This window comes from Malassezia pachydermatis (assembly GCF_001278385.1).
Source record: "Malassezia pachydermatis strain CBS 1879 chromosome Unknown scaffold9, whole genome shotgun sequence".
Classification (NCBI taxonomy): Eukaryota; Fungi; Basidiomycota; class Malasseziomycetes; order Malasseziales; family Malasseziaceae; genus Malassezia; species Malassezia pachydermatis.
In genome coordinates this window covers 23,491-43,908 of record NW_017253146.1, presented here as the reverse complement: position 1 = coordinate 43,908, position 20,418 = coordinate 23,491, and the positions used below count along the sequence as shown (strand labels likewise).

General features: G+C 53.3%; 10 protein-coding genes across 10 annotated transcripts; 4 read left to right on the top strand and 6 right to left on the bottom strand.

The window, feature by feature from the left end:
- Positions 1 to 597: 597 nt before the first annotated feature.
- Positions 598 to 2,979, bottom strand: Malapachy_1285 (aconitate hydratase; the record flags this gene model as incomplete). The annotated part of the gene is made up of 1 exon (XM_018135790.1): positions 598 to 2,979. The coding sequence occupies one exon, from the start codon at positions 2,977 to 2,979 to the stop codon at positions 598 to 600; it is 2,382 nt and encodes a 793-aa protein (XP_017990435.1).
- A 521-nt stretch (positions 2,980 to 3,500) lies between these two features.
- On the bottom strand, positions 3,501 to 4,511 carry Malapachy_1286 (thioredoxin reductase; the record flags this gene model as incomplete). Its single annotated transcript, XM_018135791.1, has 1 exon — positions 3,501 to 4,511. One exon carries the CDS (start codon positions 4,509 to 4,511, stop codon positions 3,501 to 3,503), a length of 1,011 nt encoding a protein of 336 aa, XP_017990423.1.
- Positions 4,512 to 5,130: 619 nt separating this feature from the next.
- Malapachy_1321 (carboxylesterase family protein) lies at positions 5,131 to 6,897 on the top strand (the record flags this gene model as incomplete). The annotated part of the gene is made up of 1 exon (XM_018135826.1): positions 5,131 to 6,897. One exon carries the CDS (start codon positions 5,131 to 5,133, stop codon positions 6,895 to 6,897), a length of 1,767 nt encoding a protein of 588 aa, XP_017990364.1.
- Positions 6,898 to 7,134: 237 nt separating this feature from the next.
- Positions 7,135 to 8,390, bottom strand: Malapachy_1290 (60s ribosomal protein l4; the record flags this gene model as incomplete). Its single annotated transcript, XM_018135795.1, has 2 exons — positions 7,135 to 8,135; positions 8,273 to 8,390. The coding sequence occupies 2 exons, from the start codon at positions 8,388 to 8,390 to the stop codon at positions 7,135 to 7,137; spliced, it is 1,119 nt and encodes a 372-aa protein (XP_017990430.1).
- Positions 8,391 to 8,738: 348 nt separating this feature from the next.
- On the top strand, positions 8,739 to 9,620 carry Malapachy_1295 (phosphoadenosine phosphosulfate reductase; the record flags this gene model as incomplete). The annotated part of the gene is made up of 1 exon (XM_018135800.1): positions 8,739 to 9,620. The coding sequence occupies one exon, from the start codon at positions 8,739 to 8,741 to the stop codon at positions 9,618 to 9,620; it is 882 nt and encodes a 293-aa protein (XP_017990432.1).
- Positions 9,621 to 9,708: 88 nt separating this feature from the next.
- Malapachy_1310 (hypothetical protein) lies at positions 9,709 to 11,740 on the bottom strand (the record flags this gene model as incomplete). The annotated part of the gene is made up of 3 exons (XM_018135815.1): positions 9,709 to 9,734; positions 9,765 to 11,663; positions 11,704 to 11,740. The coding sequence occupies 3 exons, from the start codon at positions 11,738 to 11,740 to the stop codon at positions 9,709 to 9,711; spliced, it is 1,962 nt and encodes a 653-aa protein (XP_017990333.1).
- Positions 11,741 to 12,252: 512 nt separating this feature from the next.
- Positions 12,253 to 12,653, top strand: Malapachy_1304 (u6 snrna-associated sm-like protein lsm6; the record flags this gene model as incomplete). Its single annotated transcript, XM_018135809.1, has 4 exons — positions 12,253 to 12,349; positions 12,387 to 12,440; positions 12,478 to 12,591; positions 12,625 to 12,653. 4 exons carry the CDS (start codon positions 12,253 to 12,255, stop codon positions 12,651 to 12,653), a joined length of 294 nt encoding a protein of 97 aa, XP_017990342.1.
- A 161-nt stretch (positions 12,654 to 12,814) lies between these two features.
- Positions 12,815 to 13,488, bottom strand: Malapachy_1293 (qcr6-ubiquinol--cytochrome-c reductase 17k protein; the record flags this gene model as incomplete). The annotated part of the gene is made up of 6 exons (XM_018135798.1): positions 12,815 to 12,839; positions 12,997 to 13,105; positions 13,139 to 13,160; positions 13,216 to 13,227; positions 13,270 to 13,338; positions 13,378 to 13,488. 6 exons carry the CDS (start codon positions 13,486 to 13,488, stop codon positions 12,815 to 12,817), a joined length of 348 nt encoding a protein of 115 aa, XP_017990427.1.
- A 234-nt stretch (positions 13,489 to 13,722) lies between these two features.
- On the top strand, positions 13,723 to 14,232 carry Malapachy_1298 (peroxisomal membrane protein; the record flags this gene model as incomplete). The annotated part of the gene is made up of 1 exon (XM_018135803.1): positions 13,723 to 14,232. The coding sequence occupies one exon, from the start codon at positions 13,723 to 13,725 to the stop codon at positions 14,230 to 14,232; it is 510 nt and encodes a 169-aa protein (XP_017990439.1).
- Positions 14,233 to 14,338: 106 nt separating this feature from the next.
- On the bottom strand, positions 14,339 to 20,399 carry Malapachy_1307 (tuberin; the record flags this gene model as incomplete). The annotated part of the gene is made up of 4 exons (XM_018135812.1): positions 14,339 to 19,567; positions 19,917 to 20,065; positions 20,093 to 20,227; positions 20,273 to 20,399. 4 exons carry the CDS (start codon positions 20,397 to 20,399, stop codon positions 14,339 to 14,341), a joined length of 5,640 nt encoding a protein of 1,879 aa, XP_017990343.1.
- Between the last annotated feature and the right edge of the window lie 19 nt (positions 20,400 to 20,418).

Genomic DNA, 20,418 nt, shown 5'->3' with positions numbered 1-20,418 from the left:
TCCAAAGATGACCCAGACGATGATGCACCTAGGGATGTTTCTGGGCCCCATAGCTCCTCTTGGTCAGGCAAGTATTGAAGAAGAAGATGGCGAACCTTGTCAAGCTGTTGAGGAGGAGAGGGAGATCTGGGAACCATATAACCCGTTCTAGCAGAGTTCATTTGTGAGCCAATAGAGGTGCTACGCCCCATGAACTGAGTGGATGTCACACTGGAGCTAAACTCGCCCTTGACTGATCCCCGCTCTGGCGCGTCGGCATCCGTGAGAACACGCCGGATGGCAGCATCATTGCAGTACTGTATATATTTTGTTCTAATATTGAACGCAGCAGCTCAGTTGCGTTAGTAGAAAATGGCAAACGTACTCGCGATCCACAGCCAGCGACATGGCGCCCTGAGCGCAGTAGCCAAGGGACGACGAAGCTCCACTTCTCCACACACCCAAGACTACTACATCTACAGAAGAGAAGAGAAGCAAGCACTTCGCACTAGTTCGCACATAGAAAATATAAAGGGACAACACTTCTTGTTACAATCATCGCAGACTACATGCTGTTCACGCGCGTAACGCTGAAGAGATTTATTCATCTACTTATACTTAAGCAGACTTGGCCTTCAACGCCATCAGGTTGAGGGCGCTACCAGCCTTGAACCACTCGATCTGGTTCTCGTTGAAACTGTGCTGCAGAGGAATGCGGTCCTCCGAACCATCCTTGTGCTTGGCAACCAGGGTGACGGTGCTGCCAGGAGCAAGAGTCTGCACACCCTCGAGGTCAACCAGGTCATCAGGGCGAACAAGGTCGTAGTCGGCCGAGTTCTTGAAGGTCAGGGGCAGAAGACCCTGCTTCTTGCAGTTAGTCTCGTGGATACGAGCGAACGACTTGGTGATGATAGCCAAACCACCCAGGTAACGAGGCTCCAGGGCAGCGTGCTCACGCGACGAACCCTCACCGTAGTTGTCGTCACCGATCACAACCCACGGGTGACCGTTGTCACGGTAAAAGGCGGCGGTGGCCGGGACAGCACCCCACTCACCAGTGTAGTAGTTCTGGACGTTGTTGGTCTCGTCGTTGGCAGCGTTGGTGGCACCAATCAAGCAGTTGTTCGAGATGTTGCGCAGGTGACCACGGTAACGGAGCCAGGGACCACCAGCCGAAATGTGGTCAGTGGTGCACTTGCCCTTGACCTTGATCAAGACAGGAAGGTCCTTCGGGTCCTCCTTCTTCCACGGCTTGAACGGCTCAAGGAAGTGGAGACGCTCCGAGTCAGGGCGAATAATCACCTCAACGTTCGAGCCATCAGCAGGCGGGGCCTGGAAGGTGTTCTCACCCGGGTCGTAACCCTTCGCCGGCAGGTCAATACCAGTCGGAGCATTGAACTTGAACTCCTTGCCGTCCGAGCCAACAAGCGAGTCAGTCATCGGGTTGAAAGTCAGGCTACCACCGAAGGCCATGGCAGTGACCAGGTCGGGCGAAGCCACAAAGGCGTGGGTGGCAAAGTTAGCGTCGTTACGACCGCTGAAGTTACGGTTGTACGAAGTAACAATCGAGTTCTTCTCGCCCTTCTTCACATCGTGACGGTTCCACTGACCAATGCAAGGACCGCAAGCGTTGGCAAGGACAGTACCACCAACCTCGTTGAGGGTGTGCATCTGACCGTCACGCTCAATGGTAGCACGGACCTGCTCCGAACCAGGGGTGATAGTGAAGCCCGACTTGACCTTGAGGCCGTGGGCAATAGCCTGCTGGGCAATCGAGGCCGAACGCGACATGTCCTCGTACGACGAGTTGGTGCACGAACCAATTAGAGCCACCTTGAGCTCCTCAGGCCAGCCGTTCTTCTTAACCTCCTCCTTGAACTTCGAGAGAGGAGTAGCCAGGTCAGGGGTGAACGGACCGTTGATGTGCGGCTCGAGAGCGTCAAGGTCAATTTCGAGGTGGCGGTCGTACTCGGCGTCACGGTCAGGCAGCAGGTTGCGCTGGAACTTGGTGGCAGCGTCAGCGATCTCACCACGGCCAGTGGCGCGCAGGTAGTCACCCTGGCGCGAGTTGAAGGGGAAGACCGAGGTCGTAGCACCAATCTCGGCACCCATGTTACAGATGGTAGCCATACCAGTGGCCGAGAGCGACTCGACACCCGGACCCTTGTACTCAACAATGGCACCGGTACCACCCTTCACGGTGAGCTCACCAGCAACCTTGAGGATAACATCCTTAGGGGTGGTCCAGCCCGAGAGCTTACCCTTAAGCTCAACACCAATCACCTTCGGGCACTTCAGCTCCCAGGGGATGTTAGCCATAACGTCGACGGCGTCAGCACCACCAACACCGCAAGCAATCATGTTAAGACCACCGGCGTTCGGGGTGTGCGAGTCAGTACCGATCATCAGACCACCCGGGAAAGCGTAGTTCTCAAGGATAATCTGGTGAATAATACCCGAGCCCGGGCGCCAGAAACCAATACCGTACTTGGCAGAGCATGTGGCAAGGAAGTCGTAGACCTCCTTGTTGAGATCCTTAGCGCGAGCCAAGTCCTCAATGTTACCGTTCTCAGCGGCGATAAGGTGGTCACAATGCACGGTAGTCGGGACAGCAGTCTTGGCAAGACCAGCCGACATGAACTGCAGAAGGGCCATCTGAGCAGTGGCGTCCTGGCAGGCCACACGGTCAGGGCGAAGACGGAGGTACGAGACACCACGCTCGATCTCCTGGTGGTGAGGGTCCTCCAAGTGACCGTAGACGACCTTCTCCGACATGGTCATAGGGCGCTTGAGACGGTCACGGACAACCTTCAGGTTCTCCTCGATCTTCTCGTAAGGGAGGTAGTAGCCCTTACCGGACTCGATCAAGCTGAGCTCAACCTTGTTCTTGAGGTCAGCGACGTTGATAGCCGCAGCCTCCTCAGCAACAGTGGCAAAGCCACGGGTAGCAGCCGCACGGCGGGCACCAAGGGCCACCGAGCGGAATGCGGGGGAGCGCATTGCGCGGGAAGACAGCATGTTTGTCGAGGAAACGTTGGCAGCGATGCAGTTCTCCTATTTAAAGGCAACTACGTACCCTTTGCCTGAGCTGCAGACCTGCTCTGCAGTGCACCCGTCCGGCTAATCAGAAAGAGGATTGGAATCAAAATGGGCCAATAGATTTCACCTGTTCTCGTCATCACAGCGTGCGTAGCTGGGATTGGGAATAATGAAAAAGTCATTGGCTGTATATACGGGTCTGTTCGGCTAAAAGACTCTAGCACAAACGCAGAGGCGGGTTTGAAAAGCACGTGATGCATCGGATACCTGTCTTTACCGGTACCAATCAGGCACGTAGAACAGACAAGGAACGGGGGGTGCTCCAGTGCCAAGAGCCCTGACGAACTTAGCGGGGTTTGAGCCCGAGGGTTAGCCCGATTTGATCATAGTATATTCTCCTCATTTAGAAGACATTCACCCCATGCTAAATAAGAGCGTCTATTTGGAACGGTTCTAAATCACAGTTACATATGCTAAATGATCTAGTCGGAAGAGGCCTCTAGCTCCGCCAAAAATCGTTCTGCGTCTAAGGCAGCAATGCAGCCACTACCAGCTGATGTGACAGCTTGACGGTACTTTTTGTCCTGAACATCACCGGCAGCAAAGACACCTGGCACTGATGAGAATGATGTGCCAGGCTTGGTACGAATATAGCCGTCCTCATCCAGGTCAATCTGACCCTTGAAAATAGAAGTAGCGGGAACGTGACCAATCGCATAGAAGAGGCCGTTCACAGCCAGATCCTTTTCTTCGCCAGTCTTGGTATCCTTGATGCGGATGGCATTCAAAAGCTCACCATCACCCTTCGCTTCTGTGGCAACAGTGTTAAACATCACGGTAACGTTGGGGTGAGAAAGCAGTCGTTTGGCCATGATCTTGCTGGCACGAAGTTCATCGCGCCGCACCAACACAAAGACATGGCTCGCATACTTTGTAAGGTAAGTGGCTTCTTCAGCAGCTGAATCACCACCACCTACAACAGCAAGAGGTTTGTTGCGGAAAATAGGCACTGCACCATCGCAGACAGCGCACGCACTGATACCGCTCTGCCAGTAAGTCTCTTCACCAGGGAGCTTCATACGACGGGCGGAAGCACCGGTAGCAATAATAATCACCTCAGCCAGATCAGGCTCCTTATCCTCATAGCCCTCGCGCCACAACTTGAAGGGACGGCTGGACAAGTCCACCTTTGAAATAGTTTCCGTCTTGATTGTGGTACCAAAACGAAGAGACTGAGCACGGAATTTGTCCATGATTTCAGAGCCACCGATACCATCAGGGAAGCCTGGGAAATTTTCAACATCAGTGGTAGTAGTGAGCTGTCCACCGGCAGCGATGCCATTGGCAAGGAAACCTTCGTACATGATGGGGGCAAGGTTTGCACGAGCAAGGTAAATAGCAGCGGTGTGACCAGCGGGGCCGGAGCCAATGATCACAACTTTGTGAGGATTGGTAGGGTTTGCAACAGCCTCAGACGTGTTTACAGGCGCCATAATGGTGTACGATGCAGATGATGGAGGAACGTTCGTTCGGGAAATCAATTTAGGAGGTAATGTTCGAAACAATGAGATGTGGAACGGTCCCCGATGTGATAAAATACCAGGCCTAGACAGAAGACGTGGTAAAGAAGCGCAACTCTGAACTTTGTAAGCTAGGGCGAACCCCCTATGAAACATACACGAAGGACGAGTGGCGTTGGAATATCGATAAGTGATCAAAGTACACACAAGGCGAGGCCGTACCGCAGGCTCATGGAGAGTTCCAGATTATCGATCGCGTCATGATGACTAAGGCTAAGAAAGCGAGCCAGGGCGAACCTCGGTGTTTTTGCGTAAGGGGCGTCGCTTAGTCCTCATGCACATACAAGGGCTCGGGCAACCGCGTGCGCAATTGCTGCAATTAGAGAATAGGAAAACTTAACCGTTTGCAGAACTCTGCATGGATATGCAGGTTGTTTTTACACGCGCGACGCGTCTATAGGATCAGAGAGCGACATATGCTTTAACAAGTGCCTCCTTCCCCTTTAAAAAACGTGGATCGCGCTTCATCCTTCTCAGCAGGATGTTGTGCTCAGGTCAAATGAGAAGCCTACTGTTGGCCTTTGTGGCCTTGATGGCATCAGTGGCTATTGGTGTCGCAGCCTCCGATTTGTTGGCTGACCATCAATCTCGGTTGCGCCATCATGGTATGGCCCGTCGATACTCAAACAAGCACTCGAGCGGGAACAACAACCAAAACCAGCCATCGGATGATTACTTGGTTGTCAAAACAAATGAAGGTCGTGTCCGTGGGCACTTTAACCATACATCTGGTGCTTACTCCTGGTTGGGTGTCCCATTCGGCGCCGATACGGGTGGCTCCAACCGTTTCCGCCCTCCCAAGCCTGTGGCCAACTGGGATGATGTCAAAGATGCTACTAAGTACGGTCCAAGCTGCCCTCAACATGGTAGCGGTGGATCCGTGAAGGCCGTGGGTCTTTTTGGTCTGTCACCTTCGATCTTTGACCGCAGTACCCAAAGTGAAGACTGCCTGAATGCAAATATTTTCGTGGGCAAGAAGCACTGGGAGAACTATGTCAAGTCTGGTGGACAGGGTAAGAAGGCTCCTGTCTGGCTGAACATCTATGGTGGATCGTATGAATGGGGTGCGAACAAATTGGAAATGTACGAAGGTGATCGTATTGTGACGCAAGATGACGTGGTAGTGATTAGCGTCAACTTCCGCAACTGGATTTTTGGCTACCCGCAGTCGCCGCAACTGGATGTGAGCCGCCATTATGATGACGACGACTACCCCGGTGCCAACCCCGGTATGAATGATGTGGACTTTGCGATTGAGTGGGTGTACAAGAACATTGAGCACTTTGGTGGTGACCCCGATAAGATTACTATGGGTGGTACCAGCACTGGCGCTTGTACAGTCGATAACTGGGCCTACGCGCACTACCAGAAGCCGACTTCTAAGTATATCAAGGGGTTGATTTTGCAGAGTGGCAGTATGACATCGCTGGGTCGTTACTTTGTGGCACCTGATGGTGCTGATTTCACCAAAAAGACGGGTGACTGGAATCGTGTGGCTAAAGAAGTGGGTTGCGGTACCGCCAGCGATGATGCCCAGTTCCGTTGCATGCAGCACAAGCCTTGGGAGGACATTATGGATGCTACATTCTCGACGGATGCCAAGTTCTTGCTTGCTGTGGACAATAAAACAGTGTTCAGTGACTACTACCAGCGCCTGGAGGAGAAGCGCTATGTGGATATCCCTATGCTGATTGGCAACAATAAAGATGAGGGTAATGCCTTCTTGATCCACGACGCTTACCTCACGGATGTGGCTGGACCAGTAGTGACCTCGGAAGTTTGGGTGTGTCCTGCAGGCGTCCAGGCAAAAGAACGTCAGGGCGTGGCACCTACTTGGCGATACCGCTTCAGTCCCTCTTTCTATCTGCCTGGCATGCCATGGGAGTACCGTGAGCTGTTGACATTCCATGGCAGCGACACGCCGTACGCGTGGGGCACTTGGCCGCAGCTCCGTTACATTGGTAATCAGACGACTGGCGACCCTGGTCCTGTCTTTTTGTGGCCATGGCCCACGGATGACTTCGAAACTCGTAAGGCCGTCGCCGAGGTGTACCGTGGTGTGAATGTTGAGTTTGTGAAAGACCCTGAGAATGGTTTGTACAGTTTCCACGGTGGCTGGCCAACCTACACGCCAGACAAGCCCTCCATTGGTGACATTGGCTATGGCAATAGCCCCAAGTTCCGCCTGATCTCCTCGTCCGATGTCGATGGTCTTTGCCCGTTGACCAATGCGGAGGTGTCCAAGAACAACATGAAGTGGAAGCCTACCGTCCAGCGTATCCGTGGCTTCATTGTGTAATTTACGAATGTATATGGTCTGTCCATGGGTCCGTTTGTTACTAGAATCTTTTAAAAAATGTTAGGACTCTGTAATCGGCAAGGCAATCAATCGATAGCATTGGTATCTAGTCGACAAGATCTAATACATGTATCTAGAACTAGAATAAATGCTAGTGGCAATTTTGAGACAAGAAAACATCAGTAGGAGCATATGTGTGCACAGGCAACCTACATCCCATCAGCAGCAGTTTACAAATTAAGCAAAGAGCTGCTCGAAGAACGCCTCGCTAGTGGTGGTGCGAGGAGTCTTGGTGTTCTTCTTGAGCTTACCAGCGCGGCGCTGAGCCTGCTCACGCAGCTCACGGCGGATCGAGGCCTGAGCGTACGGGTTGAGGCGGAAGAGAACACCGCGGTTGCGGAGCGGGTTCTTCTTCTGGGTGAACGGACGCTTGGTCTGCTTAGGACCAGCCGGACGAACCACGCTCTGGATCTCATCCGAGTTAATGAGACGGGTAACGTCAGGCATGGAGATCTTGGCGTTCGGGAGACGGAAGCCCTTCTTGACCTCCGAAGCGCTCTCGTAAGTGCCGAAGATGGTGTCGAGCTGCTTGAAGGCGTCCTCGGTCCAGATCACAAAGCGACCAAGGTGACCGCCCGGAGCAAGCTGCAGAAGGTTCAGGCTGTGCACACTGGCAACCTCCACGCCGGGCAGGTTGCGGAAAGCCTTCACAATGCCGTTGTCCTGGTTGTAGATAACCAGAGGACCACGGCGCTGGGAGTGGCGGCGGTTGCGGAGCTTACCAACACCAGCACGGATCTTGCGCGAGTTCGAGACCTTGGTCACGTCCTCGTAGGCGTTAAGGGCCTTGAGGACAGCCACAGCCTGCTTGGTCTTGGTGAACGACTCCACCTCACTCGAGACGATCAGAGGCACCTCCTCGATCTGCTCAACACGGTGACCACGGGCCAGAACCAGCGAGGGCAGAGCCGTGGCAGCCAGGGCCGAGGCAGTAGCGTAGCGGCGCTGAGCCTGGTTGGTCTTGACGAACCAACGGCGCCAGACCTTGGTCGGGGCGAACATGTGACCACCGCGGGCCATGTTACCGAAGGCAGCCTGACCCGAGCGGTGCGTACCACCACCACCGACACGGGGGATACGAGCAACGGCACGACCAGTACCCCACGACTCAGCCGAGGTCTGGTGACCGGCGTTCGAAGCCACGGCGTACGGCTGACGCTTGTTCTTGGCGATGTTCGCTAATATGTTAGTACTATCCTTTTCAAATGAAGGATGCTAGGTGCGTCAAGTGCGGGCGCAACAAATATTCATGGTCGGACCTTCCCAAACGTCGACGTCGAAACCAAGCATCTCTTCCGTTAATCCAAATACGTACAGTGAATAGCCTGGACGACATCCGGGCGGATCGGCGCAGTGAAGACCGCCGGGAGAGGGAGCGATCCCGCAGCCGCACCGTCAATGCCGCGCACGTTCACAGTAGGACGAGCAGCCATCTTGAGGAGTGACCTGAGTGTAGGACGAGGAAAACGTTAGCACGAGTCCAGACGTACTCACTCTCGGCGTGGACCCATCTGCAAACTTCCAGTTCTCACGCACACGTGACCTAATTCAGTTTTGAACAGGTGCGCATGGAAGCCATGTGGCTTCGGACTCGAAGTGGAGAAAAGTCCGTGGGTCGTCCATGAAAGCACGCAAGATGTGCATACGCGATGGTGCGAAAGGCTAGAATGACCCGCGGTCGTGCGACGAAATTGTTGTGTAGTGGCGCTCGTGCCAAAAAAGCGTAAAAAGTGCTAAGGATCGCACGCCCAAGCTCTTGACCACTCACTGCCTTCTTAAGAATGTCTGCTGCTACGAAGGTTGCCTCGAAGTATGCTGCCGATGGCGCCGACGTTGATACGCAAGTAAAGCGTATCATTGAAGACCTTCCACAGATCAACGCAGAGCTGCAGAACGCGCACCCCCGTGAAATTCTGACGTGGGCCGTTGATAACTTGCCTAACTTGTATCAAACGACAGCGTTTGGTTTGACCGGCTGTGTGACGCTCGATCTGATTTCGCGCATCAGTAGCGATCGCGCCGCCAAGAACGGTACTCAGCCCCAGCACCAGGTACCGCTGATCTTTGTGGACACGCTGTACCATTTCCCGCAGACGGTGGAGTTGGCCGAGCGTGCTTCGAAGCATTACAACGCGCCGATGTACGTCTACAAGCCGCAGGGTACCGACACCACGGCGGAGTTTGAGAAGCGCTGGGGTCCGCAGTTGTGGGAGCGCGACGAGGATACGTACGACTACCTGGTGAAAGTGGAGCCTGCTCGTCGTGCGTACGAAGAGTTGGGCGTCCGTGCGGTGTTCACGGGCCGTCGTCGTTCGCAAGGTGCGGACCGTGCCTCGCTGTCAGCTGTGGAAGTGGATGAGACGGGTCTGATTAAAGTCAACGCATTGCTGAACTGGTCGTTTGCCGAAGTGGACAAATACGCCAAGGAGAATGCCGTGCCTTACAACGAGCTCCTGGATATGGGTTATAAGTCGATCGGTGACTGGCACTCAACATCGCTGCCGACTGGTAAGGATGGCTCAGATGAGCGTTCTGGTCGTTGGAGTGACAAGGCTGGCAAGACAGAGTGTGGCCTGCATAAGGACTACTTCAAGTTCAAGGTACTGGCGGAGAAGAAGATGCGTGAAGCGGAGCTAAGCCGCAAGGATGAGTCGCGTGTCTAAAAACCAGGGGGTTTCGACCTCTGTAATGTATTATAAATTTACATGTAGCATATGAAGCAACACGGTGTTTCTTTCTTTATCTATTCGTCTATGTCGAAGGCATGATCTGTTGGGCTGCGGTGTAAGTGTGTGCGATATACATACATCGTAGGGGCGCAGCAACAGCGTCTGTATCGTAGCACGTAAATTCATGCAGCTGACCACGGAATAAGAAGCGCACGTACAGCTGCTTGCGTTCGCCGACGCATGGGTCAAAGAACCCAATCAACTTGGATTTCGATCGGCCCGCAGGGATAACGAGCTGGCTCTGCGAGACAAGCATTTGCAATGGAACTTGTACATCCCACCACAGTGGCTGCGACGTGGATGGTTCTGCTGGATGTGCGTCTTGTTGCCAGAGAGCCATGACGTGCTCCTTGTCAGATAAGGTCACCTGGGAGAGGTCCTGCGGAGCAGGGAAGGTATCACGGCGGCCATAGTATGCTTGCAAAACAATCAAGCCTTGCTTGGCCCATTCAGACTCGGCTCGTTTGCGTGCCTGCGCCCGAAGTAGCTCGCGAGTCTGCTCGGCAGAGTTACGACGCTGTTCAATCTCGTCCATGCGCTCTTCGCGTAATTGCGCGAGGCGCTCAGCTGTAAGGCGTTTGCGCGCAGGAACAAAGTAGAAGTAATGAGAGAGCGCCATCGCCGCTGCAGGGACCAACGTCGCTGCGGCGACCAAGTCAGCACGGAACGTCGGAGAAAGAACAATAGGGAATACCAATCGCTGGCCCAACCGCACCACACGCAGCTTGAACAGGACACCAGACGCCAACCCACACTCGACGCCCATCATGACACGGACATTCTCAGTGACACGGCGCTCACTGTTGGTAAAGACGGTGAAACCAGTCGCTGTGCCCAACGATAGACCCGTCTTGATCTTGAAACCACCCAGCACTTTCATCGCCCATTCGTAGCTCAGCGATTGGTTGGTGTCGGCCAACGTGCACTGGAATGTCCATGCTGTGCCGTCGGGCTGCTGCTTGGTTACACCTACAACCATGGCTCCCACATCTTGTCGAAGAGGCTGGCCATCTGCATCGGCACCCCATCCACCAAGCGTGTACGTGCCGGTCTTGATCGAGGTAAAACCTGTCAGGGACGAGATACTGGACAAGCGCTGACCATATGTCAGTGTCACAGACGGCGGGGCAGCCAGCGTTTGAGACACAATGGCATAGTTAAAAAACACATTCTCATCCACCGTGTACTGACCTTTAGTTGTAAGCACATGCGGACGAAGAAGCGAGGCGCTCATCTCGGAAAAGAAGCGGGGACTCCATTGTGTCTTGATCGTGCCGACCAGGTTGCCGCCACCAGCATTTCCACGGCTCATCAGTTGCCCCGTCACAGATACCATGGAGCGATCGGAAATTTGCATGTCAAAACCATGTTTGCCAACGATCTGTGCACATGAAACGAGACCAACACGCTTGCTCCATGTCAGATTCTGTTGTATCGTTGGTGCGAGCGCTGGATTCAACGCAGTGAGACGATTTGCAGGAGGAAGGAAGAGCGATGTAGCATTGATCACCGCGCTAAACTCGCCACGCGCGTTGACCAAGCTCTCGGCATCAGCCGCTTGGCGAAGACGTGATTGCCGTTCAAACTCGGCCCGCATTTCCGCCATGGATTGGCCACGCGTAGCAACAGACCATGTGGAATTCAGGCCTTCTTCGCCAAAATGGTCATACACAGCGCGCTGCTCAGGGTTGCTAAGAACCTGGTATGCTTTGTGAATTTCCTGGAAGGTCTTTTCGGCTAGTTCCTTCCGGGAATCGTCCGGATGCTTGTCGGGATGGAATGCCATAGCAAGAGTTTTGTACGCATCACGGATTTGGGTCTCTGTGGCATTTTGGTCCACATTGAGTAGCGCATAGTAAGGACGCGAGCCACTCGATGTCGTAAGTGATTCACTGGTATGTGCGTCACGAAAGGGTGTGCCACCGAAAAGCGGCTCGTCTGTATCAGGAGCACGTTGATTGGCCCTGGGATCATAGTCTAATGTTAACTGAGGTGATACATGGAGCGTATGACATACTAAATGGCAAGGGGTTGTCGTCCCGCAGGGACGTCATCGGCGATGGGATGGCGGTGGCCAAGGAACCGTGGACAGGTGTGGAGGAGGACGCAGGGCGAATTTGGGCAGATTCAAGCCAGACTTGGTTTTGACCGACAGACAGCGAGCGAGATCGGACAATGAGATTGTGAGACATGCCTCTCCCCCAACCTCCTGCAAAAAAGGACTCTCACTCCTATATGTACACAGTCCCAAAGTCAGACGTTTCGGTCCTAGGATGCCATGGCGCCTCTACCTACAGAAGGAACGATCTTGCCTGAAAGGCAACAGTCTACGTAGACAGCTCTCTCTCTCTTTCTCTTTCTTTATCTGCCAAGAAATCAAATGCGAAAGATATGAACGTAAGTCTCATGTACATTCAGTGTGCATATCCATCCTAGGTTTCCTACATTGTAGGTTCGCACCATGTAGCGTCGCATGGGCCACTGTGGTGGTGCGTATGAATTTTGCAATTATTTATGCCCTCGTAGACTGGTCGTCCTGTGCATCGCTCAGGATTGCAAGAACGACATGGCCGAGGAAACAGCAGCCGCGCCTCCCACAGTGGATGAATCTGTCAATGCCTCAACGCAGGTTAAGGCAGGAAGCCCCAATGATTTCCTGAAGAGTATGTTTTCTTTCTGCGTAGTGGCCTAACAGTATAGGCGTGATTGGGAAAAAGGTGGTAGTGCGCCTGAACTCTGGTATTGATTACCACGGTACGTGATGCGCGTAGGGAAAGCACTTACAGTGAAGGTACACTCTCCTGTCTGGATGGCTACATGAACATTGCTATGGAGGAAACAACAGAGCATGTGGATGGCGTGCTCAAGAGCAACTACGGCGACACGTTCATTCGTGGAAACAATGGTATGTGCCATAATGCAGCTTCTGACATCTCAGTGTTGTACATTACTGCACTGGACGCATAGACGACCATGCTTTCATTATATAGGGACCATATATACCTTGCAAGGCTCTCTCACTACGATTGGTAGACAGCTCATGGAAAATGGCATCCAAACGTATGCATTTCTATCAAGTACAGTGACCGTACAAAGATAATGCACAACACGATATCGTGCCTATGAACTTAGGCAAGCTGGGCAAACAGCTTCCTGCACAAGTTAGACATGTCGCGGCTGTGAGTACGTACGGAGCAGTGCACTCCAGAGCGCAGTGAGCGAGGTGGACTGGTGCATGTTAGCAACGCCTTGTCTCTTCTTATACATACAGCTGTAGGTGTTAGCGAATGCCTAGGATTGATATACGTACAACTCCTCAACGCAGTCCTCACCCTCGAAGCCCTTGCCGCCAGTAACGCGCTCCTGGCACTCCTCAAAGTGATGCCGGGCCGACTCGCAGGCGGGAGAGTTCTGGCACTCTGTGGTTGTTAGCCCGAATGTATTCCACGTACTCTCGTAGATCTCTGGGTAGACCTAAACACGAATGTTAGTTACCATTCTAGGATCGCTGCGCATAGCGAATACGTACGTCCTCAGGCTCCTGCAGGATGTTAGTCATACCCTATATTGTGAAAGTACGTACGTCGTCCTCCTCATCATCCTCTTCTTCCTCTTCTTCCTCCTCTTCCTCCTCGTCTTCGCTGTCCTCCTCCTGAAATGTTAGCATGGAACGACGATGAGCCATACATACCTCGTTGTGCGCAACGGGGAAGAACGCCTCGTACCAGGCACCGGTCGACGGGGTGGCCTCAACGGCCGACGAAGAAGAACCGAAGTTCGCCAGAGTAGCCAGGAGGGACATTATATCTTTAACGAGAACAGTCGCAGTTGCTGTCGCCAATGTAGACACACGCCGGCCTCCAGCCTGCCTGTTCACGCAGGCCAGACACCCCGAACTGTCCCGAATTACCAATCAAGATCACGTGATGATAACCTTGATGAATCTGATCGAGTGGCAATGCATAGGCGCCGGCGCAGATGAGGACCTTAAAAGCAGTGCACAGATCAGCCTCATACATCCCTCCCTTACTCCAACATGCCTGCTTCGAAGGGTGACGTGATTCCTAACACTACTTTCTCCTACATCCCGTGGTCGCCTGAACTCGAGTCCGGCAAGGCTTGCGGTGTTCCGACCACTTTCCAATCGCATGACCGCTGGAAGGGCAAGAAGGTGGTGATTGTCTCCATCCCGGGTGCTTTCACTCCTGTATGCCATGTGCACCACATTCCAGGCTTCATGGCGAAGCAAAAGGAACTCAAGAGCAAGGGCGTTGATGAGATCGTGGTCATTGCTGCCAACGACGCCTTCGTGATGAGCGCTTGGGGCGTGAACCAGGGCGGCAAGGATGACCTTGTGTTCGCCTCGGATGTGGATGCCAAGTTCTCGCAGGGCCTGGGTGCTACGCTCGACCTGTCGGCCAAGGGTATGGGTACCCGTACTGCCCGCTACGCTCTGATTGTGGATGACCTGAAGGTGGTCGATCTTTCGATTGACGAGGGTGAGCTTTCCCAATCGTCGGCGGAGGCTGTGCTCAGCAAGCTGTAATGATGATGATATTTGCTTTTTCCTTTAAGAAGAGTGTAGTCTTTCTACTACCAAATTTGTGCTGTAGAGAGATCTAATCTTTCCGTCGTAGTTATACATCTATACATTATTTATTGGATAACATCTGAGTAAAGTCATAGACAGTGGTGTTTTCATGACTTGCTTGCTCATCCTGCTTTGCTCGCATTTGCGCTTCGAATCGCTCAACATGGTGCAAGCGCGTCACCCAGTTGCTCGAGTAAGGCACCATGGATTCGCCTGTATCGAGGAAGATTTGGCTCATGAGATCACTTTGCATCGCCAAGCTGCAAACGAAACGAGGTAATGCAGCGAACGAAACCAAACAGCCTTCACCCACAGGCGAAAAGTCAGGGAGGCCAGGTCGGCGCTGAAGTGTGACGTGGAAGTACATATCATCCTTCACGATATAATCTACGCAGTCGCGCATAGAAGAATGAGGCGAGATGACAATGTTGACAAAGTTGAACTGACTAGGGATCGTGCCGAATTCGTAGGGCCGCCCTGAGTCATTAAATACAATGTGGACCCAATCGTTGCCGATCAAAGCTTTCTTGGCCGCACTGTTGGGGTCATGTTCATGGTTGGGCATCAATGTAGCCGTATGGAAGACAATTTGCATGGTATTGTCGCGCCATACATAGGCGTACTTGCCATGTTCATCTGCTTGACGGTCCAGGCCACCTGTGTATACATCAACCTGATCACGCAGCGGAACCAAAGTGCCTAGACGGGAGAGGAAGCGCATGTACGCTGTAGAGCCATAGGTATTCCCCAAGATTTCCTTTTCTGTGGTCTGGTTGTATCCGACATACAAAACACCGATTTTGTGGAAGTCGTACACAGGGGTCAGATCCATGGCTCGCAGCAATCGCTCAGTAGATCGGTCATCTGGGAGCAAGAAAGGAGGGCGATCTGTTGCCTTCCCTGGGTATGCACTCAATTGCAAAGCCAAGAAGATCGGGTTTGCTTCTTGTGCGCGGATGCGACGAGCCTTGTCGTCGACAGCCCCAGACTCTGTTGTGTCTGTCGACGACGTAGCTTCTGCGGTGGCTGGGGTCCCAGAGGTAGACGATGTCTCCGAAGCTTCTGACGTGTTTATTGCCATGGTAGGTGCGCGAAGAATTTCGTGCGAGAGAGGTCCGAGAGTATGCATATTCTCCAATGCGTTGGTCAGCACATGCGCCAAAAGTTCATCGTCCATCAGGGAGCTACGCGGCATATTTTCCAAGTTGCTGATCATCGTGATTGTGCCGCTGGGTCGGCGCACAATGACTTCAAACGTGCCTGCACGCCGAAGTGGGTTGATCGTGACCAGGCCTTTACCGACGAGCCAAGTGCGGCCCTGCGGTGGAGCTGCATTGGGATCATTGTGTGAGACCAGCATACGAAGAAGCGAACGAGCCGGCTTCGATTCCGCATTGCTGTACGTGAATCGCGCAAGGAAATCCAAGCACACCATGCTTTGGTCGCTAAGCGATGGCGAATTTTCATTGGCCAGAACAAGGCCTTGAGCGATATACGATGCATGCTTTGGACGATCACTTAGCCTAAGCGTTGTGAACCACTGTCCAATGTTGCTGTAGGCCAGCATAAGGACATACTGCGACAGTGAGAACTTGGCGGGCGACGAGCGAAGGTCTTCTCGTGTGCCGCCTGCCGCAGTGCTCTCATGGAACTGGATGTACTGCAGTGCAATTCCAAAGATGCGGCGGTAGTCGGCCTCTGTAAAGTTCGCATACAAGGCCGGGATACTGCAGATTTCCGCCAGAAGTTCGAGGATGTGAACGCTCATCGTAATCGACGACATGATGGTCGAGAGCTTTACCAGAATGTTGGTAACGTGCAGCGTGAATGATTTCGGAAGCTCATGGCATGCCACAATCAAGGCCCGTGTACAAGGTTGTGCGGTTGTCTGCGAACGACCTAGTCCGGCGACAAACGCCTCGACCATTTCGTCCTGCTGCGCACGCGTGAACAAGGACTGGTACGACACGAGCACTTTGAGCGTGGCATAGAGCATGGCCAAGAAATCGGTACGACGCACATCATCAGGGAGCGCAAGGTGGGGGAGTGGTCGTTGTTCCAAGAGGAGAGGGCACACGAAGTCGCGCAAGGCCCGCGTCTGCGCCACTGTCTTGGGCCCGCAGAACAGATGGCGATTGCTCAGCTGCGCAGGGAACAATGCCATAATGCACGAGACCAATTCCCATTCCGTCTCGTTCTGAAGTAAGAAGACGATGGTCGAAAGGTATTCAGAGATGGGGAGCAATGCCGGTGTAGACGCATCGGGCTCCACATCGGGAATTCGGGCGTGCTCATTGTTGTGGTCATGATGGTATACTTGCCAAATCTCGCTCGTCCATGTACATTCAGGCAGATCCAAGTCCACGGGATCCACGTACCATGGCCGCGTGCGTGAGGAAGCCCGCTTCACAGCCGCCTCGACTTTTTCTGCTTGCTGTCCACTCTTGGTCTGTTCCGCAGAGTCTGTGCGTCGATGCAAGGAACGGCCACGCTCTTCCTCCTTGCTCTCCTTTTCCTTTTCGTCCGATTGTACAATGGTCGATAGAAGTGTCATAGTCTCTGGACTGTCCTTGCTGAGGAAGTAGATGGCGTGCTTCCGGTTCGCACGAAGGCGCAGCAGCCATCGCAGCACGTACTGTCGAATATGCAACGGCACCTGTACTGTGCAAGGCGCTTCGAAATGCTCTAACTGCATTGTGGGTTGCGTGCTCTGGTTGCGCACGATGCGCAGCAAGCTCTGGAAGATCGCCATGGAGCAGGTCCGAATGCGGTCCTGCATCCGCCGTGTCTCTAGCTCTTCCGGCGAGACGTTGGACGGATCCAAGGGACCGAACGCTAGCTGATGGAACAGGAAAATCAAGTCACGCACCGAGCGCGTAGCGCGTGTCATACGCAGCTGAAGGCCGGAGTGCACGTCCATATCACGTGGACCCACACTCTGCTGGCGCGAGTGCTGCGCTTTGGCCTGCAGTGGTCGACCGAGATCTGTGGGTGTCGTTTCGGCTTTGTACACGGACTGCGTAATGGCTTTGATAAAATGCTCCATCGCCTTGCCCTCGGCAATCGTCGGATCAAGCACCGAGGCAATGATGGCATGCCGTATCATCTTTCGCAGTGGTCGACCAATGTCCAAATTTGTCTCAAGCCGGATGGCGCGCGACGCAAGCGGCATGAGCACACGCTCAATCATGGGATTGCGGAGCGAAGGTATGTCCTGGACAGCTTCGTACACTTGCGTCACCATGTGTATCGTCTCTAACCGCGCTTTCGGAGCTGGCGCCTCGCCATTTTCGCGTGCATCCAGAAGCACCATAGGGTAGAACGTATCCAGCAACTCGACCATGTGATCCAGCCACAAGGGATTGCTAGGCAGGTACCAGTTCTGGCGCTGGTTTTCGCGTACCATATCAAGGAGGACATCGTCCGGCAACAGCGGCGACAGTTTCCAAAACGTCGCTGCGGCCCAAGGCATGGCAAGGATAGGTCGTCCTTGGCCTTCGCCTTCCACAGGGGAGCCACACAGGATCACCACTAGCGCATGAAGCACCATGGTCGTGATACTCATCGTGGTGACTGTCCGCCGCAGACGCGACATGTGTCGATTCATCAGCACGATGAGTTCTGGGAGCACGTCCCAGTCTGATAGACTCTTTCCATCGCCATACAATCGGCATAGAGGAATCGGAGATTGGCTCTCGCGCGGTGGCAAATCAGGTAGCAGGCGTGCCGCCGGCATACTTTCGCGCTTTGGCAAAAAGTCGTCAAGGAGCAGCATCACAGCCAAGTCTAATGCGTCGTCACCCTGTGCAATGGCGCCATGGATCATGCTCTGTACCATGGAAAGTGGCAACAGAGGCGGCGGTTCATCACCACGCTTCGCACGCGTACTCAGGGACTCCTCCTCCAAACGTTCACGCACACTCCAAATCAGTGTGGCATGGACAAACAACAAGGAGCCAACACGCACGGAACGTGGCTCTTTATGTGGTGTACACAAAATTTGGTATACCAGCCGCAGCATCAAGTGCACAACGTGACTACGCAAAACGTTGTTCAGCACAGGCCATAGATCTGATGTGACATTGACACTGCGTAGACGCAGCACAAAGATCATGTCCATGTCGTTCGCACGCGCTACTGGCAACCCAATGACGCGGCAAAGAGCATAGACCACAGGTGCAATGCATGATGTTGGAATGAACGCATAGCAAATGATAGCCTCTAAAAGACGTGCAATTAGACGTACATTCACTTCGCTTAGCGACGGAAAATCTTGGTCCGCAGGCGTTATAGTCGCGGGGATATGACTTTCAGGCGTGGAAAGTACAGGAGGTATCAGCGCCATGCTTGCCTCTCTGGGCACTGCAACGCCAAAGTAGGGACTCATCGCTTCAATGCCATAATACGAAAAGCCGCCTGTGAAGGCATTGTTCTTATCTGGAGTCGCCGTCTCAGGCTTGGACTGCACGGTAGGAATATCAGGATGCAAAATTAGATCGGTGGCTCGCCGTAAAATCAGTTCCATATGCTCTTTCTCCAAACGCGAAGCAGAAAACTTGCAAATCGATGTAAGGAGAGATAGCAAGACACGTGTACAGTGCTCATACTCTGGCAACGTTTCCTTCATTTCATTTGCCTGCAGCATTAGCATGGTACCCCACACCTTGGAAAGCCAATGTGTTAGTGTATCAATCAGTCCACGGTAGGGCATCACATCGCGGCCGTCACGGGTGAGCGCCTGAATCGCCGTGAGCTGAAATGTAAGTGTTTGAATCGCTTGCCATGGGCGTTCTCGGATCAAAGGCATCGCCCAGTCCTCTTCACGTGTCAAGCGCACAATCAAATGGAAAAGGAGAGAACGATCCAGCGTGCTAAGCGCTCGCGTGGGCAAGGTAGCATCCCAACCTGTAGCCGACGTCATTTCTTTGGCTGTATCTTCGATCGTTTGTTGCGTCGACAACTCTGCATATTTTAAGGTAGCAGCCAGCATTTCACACGATAACAGCTGCACATCGTATGCGTACTCACCACGCAGTACACGGCTGCACAAAACAGTAAGCGAAGACACAAGTGGCGTCGCAACCTTGGGATCGAGTAACGGCAGCATGTGTGTGGGCTCATGGATAAGTGCATCGATCAAGTATCGCATCTGTGATCTATGCTCAGATGTTGACGACTTGGGCTGAAGCAGCTTATCTATGGCCGCATGCATATCGCGCAGTGTATCAGACTGAGACTTGACCAGTCGTGCACTGGCACTGCCAGTGACCGAGGACACTGTTGACGACTGCTTAGAACGAAAAGGGAATAGAAAGGGTGCGCCACCCGACGATTTGGATGAACTCCCGTTCTTCGATGAACTCGAATCCATCGTCCCCAGGCGCGTATATCCGTATCTTTCAGGCTAAAGGCGAAACAACGTTAAAAAAAAATCCGACCGGCCTACGCCAAGGTTTTTGGCGCAACAGTTGCATAATGTAGGTGTGTACATAAAACGCCAAGGGTCTATGGATCCCACACCGAAGCGAGAACGTGACGCACAGCGTCGACGCGTTGCGGCGGAAATGGTTGGAATGTTTGTGAGAGTACATTGGGTATCATTTTTGACAAGATGCTGTACAATGAGCCGATAAACATACGTACGACACGTCGCCCAGGCTTAGTACGTGTTGCGCTGCAAGGTGCTCAGCCAACTCACGCTGGTGGTCATGCATGAGATTCGTGTTTGGAATCACAATTAGGCGTGGAGTAGGCGTAGACCGTGTGACTTCCAATATGGTGCCGGCGCCTGCGTGTAAATGACGAACATACATACCTCCATGCGAAAGAACGAGACTGGCGGCTTCGATCCACGTTCGTAAGTGGGGTGCATACGCAAAGGCAAATACATTGACACCTTCCATAGAAAAGGCATGGCCATTCACGCCCATGTGTATGTGTGTCACAGCATCTACAGGCCATGAGACGGGGCTCTGTCCATACTGTAGGTACATACAAGCGCCAGGACCCCAACACGCACGAAGCGCATTCAAGGTAGCAGGGGAGAGGGCCGCGTTAATAAGTGCATCAAATCGCGTACTTCCTACAGTGATAAGCACAGTTCGTTCGCGCGACGTTGCCATGACACGTTGGCACCAACGT